Source organism: Microtus pennsylvanicus, chromosome 6 (genome assembly GCF_037038515.1).
Source record: "Microtus pennsylvanicus isolate mMicPen1 chromosome 6, mMicPen1.hap1, whole genome shotgun sequence".
In the NCBI taxonomy this organism is placed as follows: Eukaryota; Metazoa; Chordata; class Mammalia; order Rodentia; family Cricetidae; genus Microtus; species Microtus pennsylvanicus.
In genome coordinates, this window is record NC_134584.1 from 37,768,745 (window position 1) to 37,792,342 (window position 23,598).

The 23,598-nt window shown below is 40.9% G+C and overlaps 1 protein-coding gene across 3 annotated transcripts in view; it reads right to left on the minus strand.

Annotated features, from left to right (window-relative positions):
- The window catches only part of Arl15 (ARF like GTPase 15), a 362,817-nt gene that overhangs the window by 184,884 nt on the left and 154,335 nt on the right, over positions 1 to 23,598 (minus strand). For all 3 annotated transcript variants that reach the window (XM_075976041.1, XM_075976043.1, XM_075976042.1), the window contains one exon: positions 3,947 to 4,155. In XM_075976041.1, the coding sequence (XP_075832156.1) occupies positions 3,947 to 4,155 (209 nt within the window). The remainder of the gene's footprint in view (positions 1 to 3,946; positions 4,156 to 23,598) is intronic.

The following is a 23,598-nucleotide window of genomic DNA, read 5'->3' on the forward strand; positions in this document are numbered from 1 at the left end:
GTATGCTCTCCAAAGGGAGTTGTAAAACAAATTAGATACAATTACAATTCAATACAAATAAAAAGCCAAACCATTTACTCTTAAGAGGTCTCATTTTATAGCTTCACCATTTAAACTAGACCAGATTTTCTCCTAATCGATGAAGTGGGCCACTTGGCATAAGCTTAGGTTTTTCTAGTATGTTTTCCACAGAGAAAAAGAGATAATATGAATACATCCTGGAAAACTGCAGCAACCACATCTCCCTAGAGCGAATGCAATAAACATCTGTTATAAGGATTGCCTGGCCTTTCCAACAGCATATAGGGTGTTCTTTCACCCAGATTTCCCCAGGGTGTTTGTTTTGTTTTGCTTTGTTAAAAGACAATGCATGTGTCTACTACTAATTCTCAAGATAGAAAACCTCAAAATTTTGGTGAGCTGAACAAATCAAGACCAGGTACATTATAGGAAGGGAAGATAGGCTGCCTACAAGATCCCACTTGTTTCTCAAAGGGCAATGAGATAGTTGGGCACGTTGCCCGCTTGTGGGTTATGGAGTAAGTTTAACCATTGTCTTCCTTTCTTAATTCTGTATTCCATACAGACAGCAACATGCACAGCATGAGATGGGGCTCAAATATTTGACTTCCTGATGATCTCTATCTTGTTGGAGTCTGGCGACCAGTCACCTTTCTCCTGAGTCTCGCTGGCTTCCATTCACTGTTGAGTTAACAAACAAGTGAAATCTTAAATTTTACTTGAGTGACAGGACAAATCCTGGCACATTTCCCCCAGAAAACATGAAATACAATAATTTTCCAGAAGAGAGGAATCACCAAGCCTAAGTGTACACACTTTTTCTTGACTGTGTCGCATTGTTAGTGTGTCCTATTAAACAAAAGCATCTCCCTTGATTTTTGAGCAGAATTTCTCCCTTAAAAGTCACAGATACTTTGCAGAGTAAAACACCATCTTTTTAAAACTCCAAAGCCTTACCAGCTCATACACAAATCCGCAGGCACAGACAAACAAAACACTGGTGAAGCTGTATAAGACATGGACATATAGCCGGGCGGTGGTGGCGCACGCCTTTAATCCCAGCACTCAGGAGGCAGAGGCAGGCCTCTGTGAGTTCGAGACCAGCCTGGTCTACAAGAGCTAGTTCCAGGACAGGCTCCAAAACCACAGAGAAACCCTGTCTCGAAAAAAAAAAAGACATGGACATATGGTATCTTAACGAAAGGGAAGAATAGCAAAGATGACCATGTCTGAAGATATTTCTAAATACATGCCTAAAATATATTTCAAGTAACATGGGACTCTGTTTACTTTTCAATCTCCTACCCAGGCCTGCTGTTCCCAACCAGTCTGAGGGCATTGCTTATACAACACGGAGGATTCAGTTTCACAATTCCATTTTCATGCTAACAATAAGGTACTGATTTAATTCTGAAAACATTCCTCAGACTATTTCAACCAGGTATTATATAAACACACCATAGAGAGTAGCCTCTTTGCCATCAAGAGAAAGATGGGATATTTCCCACGTTTTCTTTTCTCAGCCGAACTGAGGCCAGGGTGAGCAAGCATTTCATTGTGCTTCTACATAGCTCAATGTCTTCATAGGAATCCACCCCGCCCCCCAAATCCTCCTAAATGCTCTGCTAACATGTACCTATAGGGTGTATGTTGATACAACCACAAGGAAAAGTGCTTTACTTTTAGGACTTTTAGGACCTTCAAACTGGTATTACATAAATTCTATTTACAAGCAAAACATTCTAGGAAAATCAATTTAAAGTTGATATAAGTGGGAAGGAAAATGAAGTTCTCATGCATTCTAGTATATGTACAAGTTGGAGATTATTTTCAAAAATATCTATGAATATTCAATATTTATAGACATCAGTTGGTGAATCAAAAGTGAATATTTGTGCTTTTTCTTTAAGGCTAAATAGCTAGTTAATATACACAAGGAATACTCAGAAGCAATTAATTGCGAGAAGCTCCTTTTATTCAATGTTTCTCCTACAGAGGGTTACCATGGGTCATACGTTAAGTTTAAATAATTTATCTGGCGGGGTTGGAGAAATGGCTCAGTGGTTAAGAGCATGTACTACTCTTCTAGAAGATGCAAGTTCAGTTTCCAGGATCTGATGCCTGTAGCTTCCACGGGCATCTGCACCCACATTCACAAACCCATAATTGAAAATAATAAAAATAAATCTTAAAAAAAACATGTTTTGTCTTGGCTATCTGATGTCTAAGAAAAAGTTTACTTTTTCCCAAAAGAAAGCAATTCTGTCAGCTCCATCTGACCTACATCTGAGTCAAGGTTAGGTTGATACTTGCATCTACCGCTATGTCATACTGACATATGATACATACCTTTTACACACACATAACTATATTGTCTATATGTACTGTATATTAACAGTTTCCATATCGCCTACGAGAATGACGATATACTCCAAGTAAAGCACTTCACGGCATAAACAGATGTAGCTCTGGTGACAAGCCAGCACTGCATTCTAGAACATTCCCTTCTACAGACAGAAAGCCTCATGGCAAGAAGCTAACATATGGAACAGGTCCAGGAGGCACCACAATCGCAGTGCAAGGCATCTGCACGGTGACAACCAAATGGCTATTTATCTTTTATCTTTTCCTTCCTTCCTTCTGTCTGTCTGTCCATCTGTTCTCCCTCCCTCCCTTCTTTTCTTTTTTTGTTTTGTTTTGTTTTGAGACAGAGTTTCTCTGTGTATCCCTGGCTGTCCTGGAACTCATTCTATAGACCAGGCTGGCCTTGAACTCAGAGATCTGCTAGCCTCTGCCTCCAGAGTACTGGGATTAAAGGCATGCGCCACCACCATCAGGCTGCTATTTTCTTTAATTACTATCAAATATATTTTCCAAACTCTATAAAGTGAAAAGGCGGTAAGTCTTGAATGCTGAAGGAGGCAACTACTGATAGCTCTGAGGGCTGAGTAGCAATCACTGCTTCAGCGGTTCTTGTTTTTGTTTTTAAACAAATGAGAACTATCTCCACACAGGCCCTCTGCCACTTAATACTGCAAAATTAGAAATAATTACCCAAATTAATCCTATACACTTACAACAATTTATTGAGAAGCCAGACGCAAGCTCTTGGCCACGGGTCCACACTACATGTGAGGGAAGGCTGGAACTGAATCCCGCTATGCTCTTGGCTCCTTATCTACTTTTTCAGACTGTAGGGCAACAGCACTCCTATTAATAATTTTAATCCTAAACCACTTGAGCTGTTACAGTTTTCTGAGGGAGAGGAGAAGAGACATCCTGCAGAATCCGGGGCAAATACATCAGGAGGTTTGAGTCCACTGTCCCTGAGTTATAATCTATTTACATATTATTTCAGTGCTAGAAATCAGAAACTTGGCTCATAGTGGCACCGTTTACCCAGAATAGTCTCGCACTTTCAAAGGACAGAAACAACCTAAGAAAGGCAATTAGGTGAGGAAAGAATAGAGCCATATTAAAATGTATTTGGTGGCATGAAACTTGCAAGGTAAGACATCAGTTTTTCAGCCACACCAAGTATTTCAGAGGAAAATAACACAATATTTGAGGTCTGGTAATGTGTGGAGAAACGGACAGTGTGTCCCTCTGAAAGGTGGTGGACAGGGATTAAATTAAAATGCTGTAAACTAGGCCTTTACCTCTTCAAAATAAAACAGAAAATACCCAGGCAAGTCTTCCAGTTAAAAAAAGAATTTGTGTTTTACAAGCAAGATCAGGAATATAAATATGAGTCATCAGAATGATAACTGGTATTCTGCTACCCGTGCTAAGGATGGGGGAAATGAGCATGTCCCACACATTCATGGTTATATGTCTTCCTAGATTCCAATGTGGTGGCATTGGTTCAATAAGCAAGCAAACCAACCAAGCAGAAGGAAGAATAACATGAATGAGACATGTGTACCTCTTGCACTGAGCGCGCTGCAGGCTTGTCTTGATGATTGGCCAATATTAAAAAGGGCAAAGTGCATAGCTGTGGGTGCTGAAGAGCAGAATGCAGTTCATTTCTAGCCGTTTCTAAATCGTCCTCTGAGGAGGCACTGTCTAAGACGAATATTACTCCTTGAGATCCTTGGTAGTAGCGGCTCCAGTATTTCCGGATATTATCAGCTCCTGTCAAAACAAAATCGGAATCTATTTTAAATAGTTCTCATCAACTTAAGAGCGCCCCAAGTAGCAATTCCTACTGGAAACCAATGCGTCTTTTCAAACACAAGTGCTAAAATCTGTGGTACAAAACAGTCCAGGAATCTAAGAACTACACACCACGTAGGTAAGGGCATTATAACCACTGGGCAGACACAGTAATGAAGCAGAACAGACGTTTAAATTGTTCTTCATGCTTTTCTATCAAAATAAATAAGAGACGACCAGGATAATGCTTCTTTTATTAAAATCAAAAGAATGTATCAGTCCTAATGAACTACACTGTCCACAGAGACAAGAAAGCAATGTGACCAAGACATTTACCACAGTATCTTAAGATCCCACTTCTGTTAAGTTTGGTGGTGGTTTTTAATAGAATAATGCTATGCTTGGTTTTATTCCCCCAAGGGTTCACATGACAGAAACTTAAGCTTTTAAGTTTATGTTGATGCTACTTGGAGCTGGGGCCTATGGAGGTGACCAGGGTTAGAGAAACAAGGGCGAGGGCCCTGTGACAATGGCTTTACGACAGGAAGAACGGACAGTCACACTTTCCCGCTCAGTCTCTCTGACCACTGATGTCTGCTGCTACATCAAGACAGAGTGCAACCCTCACCAGATGCGGAGCTTCAACCTGGGACTTCCCTGCCTCTGGGCCTGCAGTAAATTTTTTTCGTTAGAAATTGCCCAGTCTGTATTTTGTTGTAGCAACAGAAACTGGACTGAGACACAGAGCTGAGTGGCCTTGTTTAACTTCACATAGAGAGTTATTAGCATAATAACTTTTTATGTCAAAATACTGAAATTTGCGAACCACTAAAATCTTGGCCTTTCATGTATGTGTAAATCCACTTGGGTTTACTACTCATGAGGAGAAAGAAAAGGTAACTGAGCGCACTCCTGGTGTCGATGGGACATGGTGCTTAGACGAGAGGTTTGAGAAGGCCAAACCTTGGTATTTCTAATTGAACTGTGTTAGTAGCCAGTTTGCCCAGGAAGGGCACAGGCATCTCCCATTACACGGTAAGTCCTTTTATTTCTTTGTTTTGCGAAAGCGAGGGGCTGTGAGTATCTGCAGTGAACAGAAGGGATGCAGTTGGTTATATAACAAGAATTAGCTAAGCAATTTACTGATCTGCAGTGTATGATCCAGTCCTAACCAGTTGATAACTATGTTCTAGTCATGCATTGAACATTTAGCTTCTATGTGTGACATGCTGTGCTAAATGTAAGGGACCAACAGTGCAGGCTAGAGTTGGGGTACAAAAGCCACTTATGCATATTTCTTCCCAACTCTGTGTTCGATGATTTTATATTAGCAGCTTCTACCAAGTGGGGGCATCCTGGCCGTGGAAGGTGGCCTGGCCTCTGCTTTCCCTGGTGAGCCAACACATTGCTGGGCAAAACTGAGCAGCTGCTATTTTCCAGAAAATAGGAGACTGAAAGGCTCTGATAACAGTTTGTTCAAGTACTGGCTCAAAAGTGCTCACCTAGAGCAAGGCAAAGAAATTAAAAAATTAATACATGCGAGAAGGTGGCTAACTTACTATACTCTCACACAATGCTGAGTGTTGAGACTAGATCAGACGACTCTCACAACAGCTAAGGGATGCAAGTATAACTGACTTAGGTTCTGAAACTAATTTTCTGATCCTAAAACAGGACAAGTCACCACTAGAACACAGTGAAATAGCAAGGGATATAAAAGCATCAAGGGCATCCAATAAGAAATGGTTAAATAAGCAAATGGGAGGGATATGAACAGAGCTGTTACACATTAGAAAGACTGAAACAAGAGCAAGGAAATTTAAACCCTAGATTATGTGAGTGAAATTCATTGCTTAAGCGATGGGGAACCAATAAAGCAACAGAGCAACAGAGATTAGCCACATCAAAGGTGAGGTTTCCTAAAAGCACAGCTTGGAATGGCCCTTCTGGCACCTATGATCATAGAAAGAAAGCTTCCGAGAGAAGTCAGGGGTGAAACATGTCAACTGGATGGGGAAGAATCTTGGTGAAGATCTGACTTCAGCTATCGCACCCCAGCTTAATCCTCCAAGGAGCTCTTAGAGTCTGGACGGAATCACATAAAGATGTCGAGTCCAGAGGCCAGGATATCTCTGCACAGTTATTGGCTCTGAGCCACCCCTGGGTACCTGGAGGGGGTTGGGACGAGATCTCAGAATTATATCTGGCTGGGGAGGTTACTGTCAGCCAAGAGTGGTCCTCTGGAGAAGGGTACAGGTGTGCGTCATTAGCAGCCAATCCCACAGCAGCTGCGAGATGGATGCACTGGCCCAGCAAAGGAGGTCTGCGTATGATACCAACAGCATCTGTCACAAGCTAAATCCAGACACTATCCATATGCTAGAAACCCATCCATAAGTCTGGGAGACAAAAGTGACAGCAGTGTTATCCAGCGATGACTATTCAGAAATAACAAAATACTGCGTGTGTGTGCACCCAAACCACTAAAAATTTTACTAACATGAAAATGTGAGATACACAATTGCCATGTAATAATACATGCGATTTGTTCTACTGTTAATTCTACAAGGCCGATGAGAATGTAGAGAATGCTTTCATTGATTTTGTAACATAGAAAACCAATGGCTGCAATTGATCAATAATTAGTCCTGTATGGTTACTGATGGTCTAAGTGTCTCATGGGGATTAATTCATTCGTTGAAGACAACCTTATAAGGTAGATAACGCTTTTTAAAATTAAAGACTTATTTATTTTTATGTGTATGGTTGTTCTCTGTGTGTACTGTGTGCGTATGGTGCCTGCAGAGGCCAGAAAAGGGCATCAGGTCTCCTAAAACTGGAGTTACAGAAGGTGCCTAGCCACCAAGTGGGTACTGGAAACAGAACCTGGGTCCTCTACAAGAACAACTAGTGTTCTTAACCGCTAAGGCATCTATCTAGCTCCAGAAATCAGTACTACTATCGCTTTCAATTTATCAATACGAACACCATGACAAAAAAGTATTGTGTGGATTTATTCAACACTATACATTCAAAACACAGTAGGTCTAAATGTGATTGAGATAGGGTGATCACTGAGCAGAAATGATGAGCTAAATAAAGAACTATATTAACACATACACCATGGTGGGAAGGGCTGGAAGAGGTGGTACCTAACACACACACACACACACACACACACACACAAAGTATATACACTCCAGAAAGCACTACTTCTAAAACAGTTCCCAGCCAACTGACCAAACAATACTTTTAAAGTGTCTTGTCCATAAAAGACAATGAAGGAGGGTCTAAAGAGACATTTAATAATCCTTTAACAGTCACATGAAGTATAATGCCTATAAATCTACCAGAAGGAACAAATATAGCCACCTGCTGCATAATATCCAGGGCACCAAGCATAATGAAGAAAACAGTGGACACATATTTCAGAAACTCATCTAGTGGAAACTCGGGGGATACAATGGAAACCCAACTCAGGCAGTCATTGCCTCAAAGAAAAACCATACTTTTGTCATATTAAAAAATATGCAGGCTTGAAATAGGTGAAACAAAATGGCAAGAGCTCAATCAGTAGTAGTGGTGAGTAAAAAAAATGCAAAGGAAGTAAAAAAAATGCAAAGGAAGATCAAGTGTTCTTTATATGACATAATATATGAATATTTTATTCTTAATAGTGAAAAGACTTCTTAATTTCTTACAACAAAATCCCCCTGCAACCCTAGGGTCTTTGAATATCTTCACAAACACAGAGTTTGGAATTCTAAACTACAGTTTTCACAACTGACAAAGTCGGCAGCAGCCTAGCCCAGAGTGGGGCCAAGGAAACCAGTAAAGAGGTGATCACGGGTGGCGGCACAGTGAAGAAATGGCTGTGTCATCAACCAAACTGCCAGGCACTCTGAGGATGGAGACTACTGGGAAGGTCAAGGACACCTACTTGATGACCACTTCCCATCCACGAAGGACTTACCATCTCACATAGCCCGAAGCCACTCTTACCCCACAGATTAAAGTGTGGTCTCTAGCCTTAAATTACAATTTTTACATGAAATAGCTAGGTACCAAACTCAAACAAGGTATATATACATTTACATTTACTCTAAAGCCAAGGAGGAGTTTTAACAGTAGAAGGGTTGTGAAGACGGGGGTTGCCCATACCACTGAAGGCCCAATACTGACTTGTTAGAAGTTGTAATGACAGGCTGGAAAGATGGCTCAGGAGATAAAGTGCTTGCTGTGCCAACATGAAGACCTGAGTCCAGATGCCCAGAACCCACATAAAGCCAGACATCCTCCCATGAAGAGACGGGAGGCGGAGACAGGAAAATCCATAGGAAGATCCCCATTTGACCATGAAGGCATGTTATGGTCATTTCCCTCTGTTCTTGTTAAGGTCTCTTGAATGTGACTTTCCTGGTAGCTGTTAGAATGAGCTTTTAGATTCTTCTGGGTTCCTTACAACTTAAAAGAAAAATAGTAATACCTGCATATGTGTGTGTGTGTGTGTGTGTGTGTGTGTGTGTGTGTGTGTGTGTGTGTGTGTGTGGTGTTTCTGCTAGCTAGTTTTAAATCAACTAGACATATGCTTGAGTTGTTTTGGAAAGGAGAATCTCTTCCAAATGCCCCCACTAGATTGGCCTGTGACAAGCCAATGTACATTTCCTTGATTGATGATTGAGATGAGAGGGCCCAACAGACTGTAAGGACAGGTGGTCCTTGGTATTCTAAGAAAGCTAACTGAACAAGCCAGAAATCTGCACTCCTCCGATTCCTCTGCATCAGTTCCTGCTTCTAGGTACCTGCCCTGACTTCCCTCAGTGACAGACTATGATATGGAGCTGTGAGCTGAAACAGACCCTTTCCTCTCCAAGTTGGTCATGGTGTTTTATTATAGCAGTAGAAAGCCTAGCACAGTGATGTATGTTTGTGAGTATGCTCTGTGAGTACAGGCAGCTGCATACCAGAGTGGAGGTCAGAGGATGGTCTCAACGGCAGTGCTCCCGTCCATCTTCTCTCAAACAGGATCTCTTGTTCATCACTGTGTCTAGACGCTCACATCAATCTCACCCTTTTTGGCCATATTCTCACTGAATGTGTGCAGTAACTGGGACAAAACACAAGTATTCTGCTCCAAGTTCAGCTAATGGTGTGATGGCCAGTTTTATGTCAACTTGATGCAAGTTATAGCCATCGAGGAGGGAACCTCGAATGAGAAAAGGCCTCCATTACCAGTGGGCTGCAGGAAAGTCTGTAGAGCATTGTTTGGGGTGTCCCAGACCAGTGTGAGTGATGCCATCCCTATACTGGTGGTCCTGGGTTCTATAGAAAGCACGCTGTGCAAGTCATGAGAGAAAGCCAGTAAATAGCTTGGCATCTGCATCAGTTCCTGCCTCCAGGTTCCTGCCCTGTTTGAGTTCTGCTCCTGACTGCTTCGCTGATGAACTGTGAGCTGGTAGTAGAAGACAAACCAACCCTTTCTTTCCAAAGTTGCTTTGATCCTGGTGTTTCATTACAGCAAATAGTAACCCTACCTAGGATAAACAGATAACAGACTTAGGATAATTTTTTTTAACTGTAAAAATATTGTTTTTCACTTTGCTACATGGAGACTGCCTGCCAGAGAGGGAGAGTAGCTCCAGGGCTACAGGAATGAATGAAATGCGCAATGTGAATGGGCACGCATGTTTAAGAAACAATCCTACAGATTGTAATGAAGAGAAGGCTAGGAGAATGGTATCACCAAATGAGGAGGGAGGAACCTCAAAGAATATAAGATGGGAGGCAAGGGGGATGGGTGTAGAAATACTGAATCACAGTGACAATGGGCACGTCACATGACATCAACAGACACAAGCTAACAGCACATGTGAAGATAGGACATACATGGCTCCGTTGGTCAGCAGAGTAACAATAGCAACTCTGTTATTCCCCGAGAAATATGACCTGGGAGGGTCGTGTCTAGGTTAAAGGCCTTGTCTATTATTCATGTCTTGTTAGCAAGTCTGTTAGACACCTACCTATACCCGGGCTTCCTCCAGGTTCAATCTGCTAAGCCTTAGCATTCACAAACCTTGAAAATTCAACAAATACCCTAGCAAGTCTGGACATATAGCTAACTACATAGCCAAAAAAAAGATGAACTATTAAATATACACGAAAGTGTTAATCAAATGAAAACCAAAGGCTAGAAGAGCTAAAGGAAACACATAAACTAACAGCTTCTGCTCCTACCTTCTTCGTCTTCCTCTTTTTTTTTTCCCTCTTTGGTTTTTTGAGACAGGATTTCTCTGTGTAGCCCTGGCCATTCTGGAACTCTCTGTAGACCAGGCTGGCCTTGAACTCACAGAGATCTGCCTGTCTCTGACTCCTGATTGCTGGGATCAAAGGCATGTGCCACCACACCCAGTTAAGTTTCTGCTTTCTATTTTGGACTCCCCAGTACAAAAAGTCGAGAGATAAATATAAGAGACACAAGAACCAGAGTGGGGTAAGTATTTCAAGGCAAAATACAACTTGCAGAGGGAAGACCACCAAGCCAGGAAGCTCTGATGGTGAGTGTTTATCCTGCTGAAGCCCTGGGAGCCAGCACAAAGGTGAAGGACATGGGCCATATCTACCTGGCTGAACACCACTGAGGAGGGCACATGTTTAGTTTCCAGTGCTATCAGCCTGCCCAACGTACCTTGGCAATGCAGGCTGTAGCAGTAAGAGAAAAGACCCCAGGCTATGGGCGGACACCAACAGGGTCGCCTTCAGTTATGCAAAGAATAATACAGAGGCATCAGTTCTGGCCATATGACCAACTGTTGGTGCAGCAGCAGACCAGACAAAAAAAAGATAAATCATATGGAAGTAAAACCCAAGACTTGGTTTTCATAACACCTCCATACTTAGGACAAGAGATGCCGAGTATGCTTGCTAACACTAAGTGGCAGCTCTCAAAGTCGAGCTGCAGAGTCTGTTTCAGGAGGCCCAGAAGCCCAAAACCACGCTCATGGCTAGACTAGGAGACTGTATGCTGTTTTCACAGTGTTGACGCTTTAACTTGCCCTGCAAAGCTGATATAAGTAAAGCTGCCTGCGGGGGAGAACACGAGCAGGTGGAGGCAGCAGTCTTTCCTCACACACCCCTGACGGGCACACTCTTCAAGAGAGAAGGAAAAGACTCAGTTCAGTCTCTAAGAGTATCAGAATCAGGAAGTAAAAATTGTCAGTCTTCTTAAATTAACCCAAAGGCATCTTTTAAAGCATTCCAAATAACTTAAGGAGTAGCACGTAGCAAGAATGTGCGGGCCATACTGACGCAGACAACTGTTTCTGGGATAAATTGTGCAACTGTTAGAGTTGTAAGTCAAACCACCTGCTTTTTCCTTTCCATTTTTACCTGGAATTTTAATGGATTCAGTCTACGATTTATGTTACTTCACGGAAAATAAACAACAGTATTATTCATCGTCAAGGACAAAAATTATTTTCAAGCAAAAGCCAGAGTCTTGGAAGAGTTCTATCTGCTATTGTGCACGGAATAGCTTTTCAATGAGGAGAGTGAGGGTAATATTAACAGAGACATATTTACAATGCAGTGTGTCAGCATTTGGAAAAGCCAAAAGAACTTAATGATTCAAGACTTACCATATGATCGACAGATGAGGCTACAAAGCCTTGCACAGATTTTTAACGCACTGGTACCAACCACTTATGACAGATGTGCAGGAACTAAGGTACACTGATTTGAATCCACACTGCAACTGGTTCAAGAGTTACCACTTGATGGATGTCAGAGGAAACAACCAACAGGTATCCAAAAAGGCTATTAAAAGATGCCTCCCTTCTCCCCTTTCTGGAACTGTACATCTATGTGAGTCTTGATTTCCTCCACATACTCCAATCCAAACTACATATAACAATGAACTCATGATTGAAGGAGGTATGAGAATCATGCCTTCTCCAACTAAAGTGGATATGCCACCATCTATATATTTGTTCTTGAATGTTTTCATTCAAATACTGTTTTAATAACATACAATGAGTTTGTAATTATTGCTTTTAAAGGAGTTTTAAAAATGTTTCTAAATTTAATCAGATTTAACTTGTAATATGGCAAATACTCACACACACACACACAGAGACCACACAAAGAAGGATTTGGAGGTCTCATTTAGTTTAATAGCATGCAGATGCCTGAGACCCCAGACAAGATCTACAACTATATATACTCCTTGTCTATCAAGATTTAGGCATCTGAGGTTTTATTTGAGAAGGAGTAAGAGTCTTACTTTGAATTATCTTTATCCTCACTCTGTCTCATGTTCAAAGATGGGAGAATGGAAATAGGTAATGTGCACCCTAATCTCCATGGTCTTCGTGTGTTCAAACTAGAATCTAACATATCTTAATGTCTAGAGAGATTTTTATATATATCCAAAGAACCCAAACTTAAACTGGCATAGCTCTTGAAGATCCGAAGGAAGGTGGTCCTCAGCCTGTGTCCTATAAAGTAGAGCTTTAAACATTACTAATAAATGACACACCAGTTGCCCTCTTCGCACCTCCTCCATTCCTTTGACACCTGTTCTGGGTGTCTGTGTTACTCAAAATGAGGTCACAACACCACCTTCAAGGTCAAGTCCTAACACCCAGACTTGAGCACTCCACATGGCTGCACTCTGTTATCCCTCCCTCTCCCATCTCCATACTCTGCGGCATAACCTCATCCCCCTTCCACCTCCATCATTGGAACAGCTTTCAAAATGGCTGTGGCATGGATCTAATAAAAATCACTAAATACTTTTACAAAAAGTTAGCTAGAGTTATATCGGCGTACTGTTCAAAAATATTAAACGTCTTGAAAGTAATGCTTCAAAAGTATCTGACTTGGCATTGAGAGTTCTCCACAGTCTGGCTCCATTTTACCACTCCAGCTGCATTTCTGCATTGCCCTCATAGATCCAACACAAAAACACCCGGGTTCTTGTTCCCCTGGACCAGGTCCAAATTTCTCACCCTCTTGTTTCTGGTTCTGTTATCTCCTCTGCCTGGGCTTTTGATTGTGTCAATTCTCCTCTGAGCTTTTATACATATAAACCACTATATGTCCTTCAAGGGCTAAATCTAATGTCATCTACTGCACCATGTTTTCCTTGATCTTCTAGCACGTTCTATTGCTCGAGAGATGAAGCCTGTTATTCTTGGTTCTCCTTGTAACACTTTCTACCCTCTAGCACAGTTACCTAAATATATACAGCATCTTCCAGAGGAGACTGAAAGTCACTTGGAAGTTTAATGTATTTAATGTAATTTATGTATAAATTAATAATTTATTCAATGGATTCATGTAATGGCATTTCATTTGTATCTTAACAAATAAAGCTTGCCTGAAGATCAGAGAGTAAAACAGCCCCACTGGTCAACTTTACAGACCAGGCAGTGGTAACACACATCTTTAATCCCAGTATCCATACTAGTTGCCATAGAAACCGGGCGGTGCATGCCTTCAATCCCAGTGGCCCACATCTTTTATCCCAGCCTTAGAGAGGAATGTAAGATGGGAGGACACAGCTCACAGACAGTCTCATTCTGAGATTCATTCCAAGTTCAATCCACCACAAATGTCATCACCATCAACCTACTCATGCTAAAACAACAACCACAAACAAAGTGTTAAGAATGCTCTAAGCCAGAGTCCGTCCATGTTTTCTTTTTTTTCCTTCTCACTGCCCTCTTACCAGGTCACTCTTTCTGGAGCTCTAACCAGACTGTGTAGAAATGCATCTGGGGTCATGTTTAGGCATGAATACAAAAGAGCGAATGTCAAAGGAACAGTTTAGACAGACTTCAGGGAGGTGACAATGTTTAATTTAATGGTATACATACACTAATTTACATCAGGATCGGAATTATCTAATTAAATAAGTGAACGTGTACTACAAATTAAATGTAAATACAGATGGCTCTCAGTTTAGTGATCAATTTTGTTTTAAAACTTTCCAAAAGTTCCACTTTTTTCCCTGAATTCAATTTTCCTATAAAATTTCCCTAGAAAATAAGCAATGCAAGCATGCATGGGACCTGGACTCAGTCCTGTCCAGGAGGCGAGTCCTCATGGATAGAACAACGGTAGAAAGACAAACGGTGCCATAGCTTCTCAAGTCTCACTGGGTTCAAAGCCAAGTTCTATTACATGGCATCATAAGTGACCTTAATTAGCTTAATCATTCCAAAGTTCCATGTCCCTCCAAACAGTAAATATAAAAATATAGGGCTCATCGCACAAGCCCGTCAGGATAAAAGGAACATTTTCATCACAGAATTCAGATTATGCTGTGTTCATAAAAATAAACTGTCATTTTGTTACCCTAAAAGCATTTTTAATTGATTTTTATTGAGCTCTACATTTTTTTTCTGCTCCCCTCCCTGCCTCTTCCCTCCCTTTCAACCCTCTCCCCAGGTTCCCATCCTCCCAATTTACTCAGGAGATCTTGTCTTTTTCTACACCTGCTCCAAAGCATTTTATAGTCACTATTAAGGCTATGGCTTCCCAAACTACTGAGCTAACTTGAGCTCGAAGATCTAGAAGTAAAAGTCTGGATGTGCTCGGAGTTGTAGACAACGGGGACCTAGCCTGTACAGTTCCTGAGACAGCCAATGAAAATAAAGCAAGCTTTGACTTGGGATGATGCCTTTCTCATCTCCTGGTAACTTTCTCCTGGAGCCGGTATCTCCTTAGCCTCAGGTCGCTTTTATTTGACAGTGTTTCCCCTTCAATCTCTGTTGTCCAGATTTCTTTCCACTATTTAAAAATGAAGTCATTTTTACAGATGAAAATGTTAAATATTGTAATAAAGCTAGTTTGGGCTGGATTTTAAACAAAACTAAACAAAAACACAGAAAGAAGTATCAAAGTACCAGTCATGTTACACTTTTATCTCCAAAGCTGATACATGGCATGCCATTATCATGTTCTTCTTTCCCTTTTGTTAGAAGTGCCCAGATAGCCAAAATTCTGTCCCATTTCTTCAACAGCTCACACGGCTGTCTCAGTGAGAGCACAGGTATAATATCATAGAAGTGGCTGTTTATGTCGGGTTTTGTTGTTGTTGTTGCCAAAGATCACTTTTAAATAAATATAACTGGATTATCAACAGCAGAAAAGCAAACACAAACCTAGGCATGTGTCTCATTTTCTCAGGCATTCTTGCAACTCATTATAACCTACTTCCTCACAGCTTTCAAGCTTGCCTGCCTTCAGCAGGTACCTGTCACTCATCAACTTCGGTAGACACTCAAAGAATCCTTGTTTGGGTGTACAAATCTTCATCTCTAGGTCTTCCAACAAGGCTGGCACAGAGCAGACAGTCAATATTTACTAACTATAATTAATACATGACTATTATGTTGATTTGTTTCTCACATACTTGAGTACAAATAGTCTCTTTTGTATATTCTAAAAATATGTCTTGTCCTTTCCTTCTGCATTTATTTGAATTCTGCTTCCTCCCAAAACAGAACAATTTATCTGGTCCCTTCTCAAAGGAAGCTGTCCCCTTGTGCTTGGAAACTCCCATCATGAAGGGGAAATAGTGACAGGATCACTCCACTCTAGACAATTCCAAACAAGCATTCTCTAGAACTGAAGCTAGATGAATAAAACACTAAAGTCATATCTAAAGGTGATCATACTTCCTCTTTTACACAATCCTGATGTATTAAAATAAGATTAGTCACAAGAGCACATGCACCACTAAAGAGATTTCATCACACTGGATCCTACCGTTAAATAGTAGTTGGCAACTCTCATCTCTGATGCTGTGGAATATATCCTGCTATCTCAAGAGGCAACTAGGACCTTCAGAATGAAATTAATTTTTAATTGGCTTAAATGTGAGTGTGTATGTGTCATAGAGCACTTGGGGACAGAGGATAATACGAACAGAGTGTCACAGTGGAAAACAATTAGGGATCAGAGCACCAGCAAAGAGAAGATAAATGAGTTTGAAAATGCCTGAGGACAAGATCTTCATTTCCAAATACAGTTTCCCGTGAAGAACACACTCAGAAAAGCAGAGAGAGGCAGTGCGACTCAAGTGGTGCTAACCCCACCAGCTAAGCTGGGTTTAGATGGGGCAGGCAAAGAATAGAGTTGGCGGCAAACAAACAAACAAAAACCAACTATAGGAGAAGACATATTTTTTTAGGTTCCAGTGGAGCACCACAATGCTGAATCTTCCTAAAGCTATAATATTAGGCAGGGACCTCTTTTCATACCCTTCTTAGCCTAAATGAGAAAAGACAATGGTCAGGAATGGATGAAAATGTCTGTTAATGTGCCTGGCACGGGACCTGTCCATTTTTTAAATATTTTGGCTTAAACATACTAATCATGGGCTTAGTATTACTTTGAATACTTCGTTACACCAATAGCTGATCATAAAACGAAGTAATGGGGAAAACCACACATAACTCATTCTATTCCTGTTCTTTGGTTGTGGGTGGCACTAAGGTTTCATCTCTTCCTAACTTAGAAAAACTAGGGTCAAGAACCAGATTTCAATACAGATTTCAAGGCACGACTCTAAGGATGTGCCCTTGCTAATAATAATCAATAGGTAAGAAAACAGCCTAAACAAAATTAAGTAGCAATAAGACAATAACCCATACTCTTAAATTTTCCACAGAGTCAAGGGCCACTACATACCTGTCATAGTGGTGTAATGAAAGTGATTGTTTATAGGAGGTCTATCTATCAGGACGGACACCCAGCCCCCAAAGCAAATTACCTGCAAGCACAGGAACTTGACAGTGTTAAAGACAAGGCTGAAGGCCTATAAGATAATGTCTGGAGGTGGGGCTCCTGGTACTGACTGACACCTTTCTGTCATCTCTTCCTACTGCCTCATCCCTTTGCTCACAAGTCAGCAGACCACTAGTTCTGTAATGTCTTTATGCCTATACCTAGCTCATCTTGACTTTGCAGTACTTCTGAGCACCATGATGTCCCCTTTTAAGCACATTGACTTTTCTGACTCCTATACTATTAGTAACACAGGGAAGTTACATTTCTGTGACTTTCTAAAGTAAATGTTATTGCCATCACCGCTGCACTGAAACAGGCAAACAAAATAAATCCTAGTCTTGTAGCTCAAATATAAACAGCCACAGGGGTACATCAACTGTCCAGAATTCAGCTAAAATCTAGAAGCTGTGGGGCAGCACACAGAAATGTCCTCAAATTAACATCCTAAAGCTCACTTGCCTAATACACTGAAAGGTCCCTGGGGCCCACACAGAAATTTTGCCTAGAGAGAAAAAAAATGTGATCACACTTAACTTCTTGGCTCTCCACTCAGAGCATATTAGAAGTAGTAAATCATTTGTGGGAGACGGGGGGGGGGAGGATAAATCCACTAGTGAGAGGGATGTGGACAGTAGCAAAACTGAGAGTTATATAGCTGTGGCAAAATCAAGAAAGGAAGAAACGAAAAAGACCAAGAAGACACAGGAAAGAACAGAAACCAGAGCCCAGCAGTTTAGACGTAAGACCGCAATGAATAACCACCCTCCCTCTTGCCAGAACCATCTTCCTGATGGTGGTCAAACAAAATGATGGATTATACCCCAATACCCTCATTCATTGTTGAGGAGAAAGTGAGTAAGAATGTAACCCCCAAAGCATGGTGAAGAGTGTCACCAGGCTTGATAACCATCAACCCTGCCCAACTGAACCTGTCCTGCTTCCTTCTCTGAATTATATCGACAGACATTAATTTCATTTTTGCATAGAGCTCCAAAGATAATATCCTTTTTAAAACACGAAAATTACTATTATTACATTGAAAGGAAATTAAGATCAAATTGTAAACTTTTTAACCTATTCCAAGTATTAAAATCCCTTAAGATATCAAATCAGGATCTATTTTTATGCTTCTGATTAATTTAACTGGTTAAATGCCAGGAACCATGGAGAGCCCTGAGAAGCACCTGCCTCGCTAACCTAACAACTGGTCTAGATGGGACAGCATTAAATTATGTGTTTTGGTACTTAAACTATGTTCTTTAATCAAGGGAAATACTTTTTTAGAAAATCGCTCATTAAGATAATTTTGTTTAGTCTACAACAACCCCTTCAAGATGTGAAGTGCAACAACTTGATTACTATTTGAGAGCAGTATTCTATCCCTGAAAAAAAGAACCTGAACTTACACACACACACAATTATTGAGAGATCCCATGTTAAAATCCAGGGTTCTAACACTGAACTGCAAACATAATGGCTCAGACTTGAGACATCTACAAACGTCTTCGCTGACTAAGCAAGGGAATAAGAACTTGGGGTACATATAGACTGCTTTAATTTAAACCCATGGTTTTGAAGGCAAGGTTAATAAATGGTATTCTTGGGATTTCAACTGAGAAAATCAAACATATATGGTATCTTAAAAGGAAAAGCCTGTGCACCCATATGAAGGGAATAAAGTGGTTTTCTGAGGAAAATACCTCGAAACAGCTTTCAAATGAAATTTGAGAGAAACAAAGATAAAATAGAGATTGTATGGCCTTCCTCACTCAGATGTGCCCTGGAATGGTGGAAGATGTGCCGAGAGCTTGTAGCCCTCGGGTGACTAGTATGCCCTGAGTCATGTGTCCCTATGTCTACCCATCACCTCTAGCGCTTGGCATTTTCTGTTCATCCTGTCTATCATGAAAATATGATCCTTTCAGTGTAACTGACAGTGTGGAAAACCATGGGAAGCGGAAGCCAAAGAATGAGGCCCGCCACACAAAGTTCTCAATGACCTGAATCCATGCACAGCATTTGCAAATCTTTACATTTTTACCCCACGTGAATAATTCTTCCTCACTGCTATTGTCTATGAGTCTCCTCTTTGCTATGATCTCCTTTTCCTCCATTTCCAAAAATAATCCATGCACACGCGGCATTAAATACCACTTGAACCATGCAATGATTTTTTTCATAGCATCTGTGTACAATCTTTTCCCTATGATTCAGCCCGCATAGTTTACTATTAGTGGTTTTCAATCTCATATATGACTTTCTCTTTTGTACTCCTGTTATTTATACACAACATCTTTAGGTTCATTGACTCTAGTCGAAATCTTCAATGTGAACTTACCTGACGAACAATTTTTGAAGTATCCTTTTGGGTCCCAAGACCCACTCTAGGGTAGAGAATGCACAGCACTAGCACGGCTACACTGCAACCAGAAACTGCATTGCCTTTAAGATTCTAGCAATATAACAGGACAGGTCGTTTATATAAGAGGGATTGCTACTGGAAAGCCAGCAAATGGTCATCACTGGCAATGACGATCAAACTCTTCAGAAACCCAAAACGATTAGCTGGAAGACTTAGAACTAATATGGTTCTGCTGATAATTAGAAATAAATTTAAATGTTTTCAAATTTCTGTATAAAACGATTGAAAAATGAAAAGCACGCTGCTCTGGAGATACATCCTGAAGTTTATGTAAGTGGAACACATATAACATGAAACACTGTATTAACAGAGAGATGGTTCGGTGGTTAAGAAAGAGTATGTAGTGCCCTTGTGGAGGACCCTAGCTTGGTTCCTAGCACACAAGTCGGAATGGTCTGCAACCACCTGTAACTGCAGTTCCAAAGGGACTCAATGCCTCCAAGAAACTCGATGCCTCTGGCTTCTACCTCTGAGAGACTCAGTGCCTCTGAGGGACTCAAGGCCTCTGGCTTCTAGCTCTGAGAGACTCAGTGCCTCTGAGGGACTCAAGGCCTCTGGCTTCTAGCTCCGAGGACACCTGCATACACATGCACATAGCCACACAAAGACACAGACACATAAACACAAAATTCAAACATAATCTTTAAAAAAAATCACTGCTGATATAAATTATCACACGATGTAATAAATATTTCAGTTCTTTCCCCAAATTTATCAGAAACCTTAACATATCGCCTATGAAAATCTCAAGAAAGATTTTTAAATAAAATTTCACCTAAAATAAACTGATAACGTACCCATATACTAAAGGGCAAAATGATGACATAAGAATAATTACCAATGGACTGAAAACACTAAAAGTTTAATTTCAGTTTTAAAAAATAAAAATAAAATTAACATGCTACCATTTTACTCACCCAATTGTCAAAAATATAAATGACTTCAAAAACAGGAAATGTGATAGCAAAGATAATAGAATGTATTCATGATAGCAAAGATAATAGAATATATTCCTAATAGAAACACTAATCTATATAACAGAAACAAAATATATTCTCAATATAAATGTAAACTGATCTATAAAGTAGTTTTTACCATGTAGTGGAACCTTAAAAATTTTTGATCTACAGGAGCTGGAGAGGTGACTTGGTGGTTAAGAGTGTCTGCTCTTCTTGGAGGACTTAGGTCAGTTACCAGCACCCAAATGTGGCTCACAGTAGTCTATAACTCCAATTCCCACAGATCTGGTCTCCTCCTCTGGGATCCACAAGCAAAGGCATGCGCATGCTGCACATACATGCATGGGGGCAAAGATTTTAAACACATGAAAGAAAATCACCTTTAAATCCTGAAGTTTTGCTTTTAATACTATCTAAGGCAGTGGTTTGCAACCTCACTAATGTTATAAGTCTCTAATACAGCTCCTCATGTTATGACCCTCAAACATAAAATTATTACCACTGCTAATTGATAATTGTAATTTTGCTACTGTTATGAATTGTAATGTAAATATTTGATATACGAACCCTGTGAAAGGCTTGTTAGAGTCCCCCTAAAGGGTCATGATCCCTAGGTTGAGAACCACTGCTCTAAATAACTATTTTAAAATTCACAAAAATACATGGTTTATGAGGAAAACCTGATAGATACATAGACAGCAATATACCATAGATCCAAGTAAAAAAAAATTACATGTACAGCTACAGTGGAGATCCTGATGTGAAATTCTGAGTTAAGCAATTCTATCAATACTCATTAGAAATTATCAAGTCAACGAGGGAGTTAACATTCTCCCTCAAACGATGGCCCCACGCTTATGAAGATAGCACTAGGATTCAGTGGCTGTTTTTAAAACTAAAACTAAGAGCACTTGAAAGGAGCAGGAGTAATGTTGGGGGCAGTTGGAGAGGTGGATTGAGGGTGGATATGAGCAAGAAACATCATATATACATGTACAAAACTGTCAGTGAATAACAAATACTCTAGAAAAATTCTCTATAATTCAAATAAATTAGGAGTAGTGATGCATATACTAAGTTAATGTGACGGTTAATATTGACTGTCAATAGGCAGGGTCTAAAATCACCTAACAGACAAACCTTTGAGCACATCTGTGAAGAACTTTCTAGACAGAGTTAGTTGAAGTGGACAGACACACACTAGCTGTGGGCAGTATCGTTCCACTGGCTGGGGTCCCAGAATGCAGTGCTCTGCTCCGCCCCGCCCACTCAGCCCCTGCTTTCTGACTGTGAATCCTATGTGGTCAGCTACCTCTAGCTCTTGCCACCTTGACTTCACCACCATGATGGACTGTACCCTTGAATCCTGAGCCAAAAACAAGATCTTCCTTCCTTAAGTTACACTTGCCAAGCATTTTGTTGCATAGATGAGAAAACGCACTAACCTGGAAATACAAACTGAAATAAACACTTTCTTCTCCGAGTCATGGTGTTTCATTGCAGCCACAGTAACCCTAACTAGGACACAAGCTGATATCAGGAGAGTGGGGGATTGCTGTGACAGACCTGATCATGTTGTTTGGGGGAAGAATGTGACAGGACTTTGAAACTTTGGGCGTGAAAAGCCACTGAGTGTTGAGAGCCAGTGAGCTATTCTGTAGGAGCCCGGAAGGTAAGTACATTGAGAGCAGTAGCCTGGCTTGTGAAGATTCAGAGGGAAGCAAAGACTGTCCTGGGTCATCTGTGTGAATAATCTGTGGTGTTTGGTCGGTGGGAACAGAAGAATCAGCTGTGATTAAGAAGCGAGCAGCATCCCTGAGGTGAAGTCTTCTGGGAAGGATTTCCTCGTGGTTAGCACACAGCAGCTGTGTTCCAGAAGGATGGAAGGCTGCACGCTGGGCTGGCAGCCAAACCTGATAGGGTAAGAGTCACCCAGGTGCTCCTGGGTTTGATGGCATGGCGGGGTTACGGAGAACAGCTGAAGCCTGGCACTATGTGGTGGGGCTGGAGTCACTAAAGAGAGCCCACGAGAGACTACTGGTGGACGGGAAGCCTAGTTCCAACAAGGGGCAGCAGCAGGTAGAATGGAGCCAACCTGCTCCTAGAGGACAAACTGTGTGTGCTGCAGAGGGCTGAGCTGGAGAAGTGACCCACGCCCTGTGGGGAAGACCAGAAGACCAGAAAATTGGACATTGAGTTATTTCCATTTTATACTACATTTTGCTTTATTCAGATTGTGGCTGTACCCTGCTTTCTTATTCAAGTAAGAAAGTATTTAATTTATTTTATAAGAGCCCACAATTGGGGGACTTTGAATTTAAAAAGAGTGTGGATTTTAAAGATACTAAGTTCTTAGGTGTTTACAGATTTAAAGACCATGAGACGTTTAAAATTTGGACTATTTATATTGTTGATATTAATGTGACATCTTGGGGAGAACAAAAAAGGAAAGGTTATGGCTTTGCGTCAAACTGACAATGTTAGTTTTATGTTAACTTGACATGGCTAGAGTTATTTGAAAGGAAGCCATCTCAACTTAGAAAATACCTCCATAAGATCCTGCTATAAGGTATATCCGTAATTTGTGACTGATGAGGGAGGGTCAACCCTGGGCTAATAGGCCTGGATTCTATAAGAAAGCAGGCTGAGCAAGCCACAAGGCATAAGCCAATAAGCAGCACTCCTCCATGGCCTCTGCATCAACTCCTGCCTCCAGGTCCCTGCCCTGTTTGAGCTCCTGTCCTGACTTCCCTCAGTGATGGACTGTTACCTGGAAGTGTACGTTGAAATAACTTAAATTTGGACTATTTATATTGTTGATATTTGGTCGTTATGTTTCACTACAGCAATAGTAAGTAACTCTAATTAGGGCAACACGAATAAAGAGGAGTGCAGGTCATCCGTACAACCAGTCAAAAGGAGACACAGCTGAAAATGGAAGCTACTACCTGTACAAATAAGATTGCTAGCCAAAAGTAGAACTTGTCCGGTCTTGGTGGCAAACACAATGACAGTGACAGTCACTATTAGAGCCAGGTATTATTAGACACATGATATCATAATACCCTCAGGCCTGATAAATGTATTTCTTACTCATTTGATGTTTTCAGAGCAAGGAAGGACAGAAGACAATGATGGATCTGTCTGAATTTGGTTGTGACTCATGAAGAAGTAGCTCATGTGTTATCCTAGAGACCACAACACCAAAAATAGTTACCTACCTTAACTTTTATAAAGGTTTTCAGT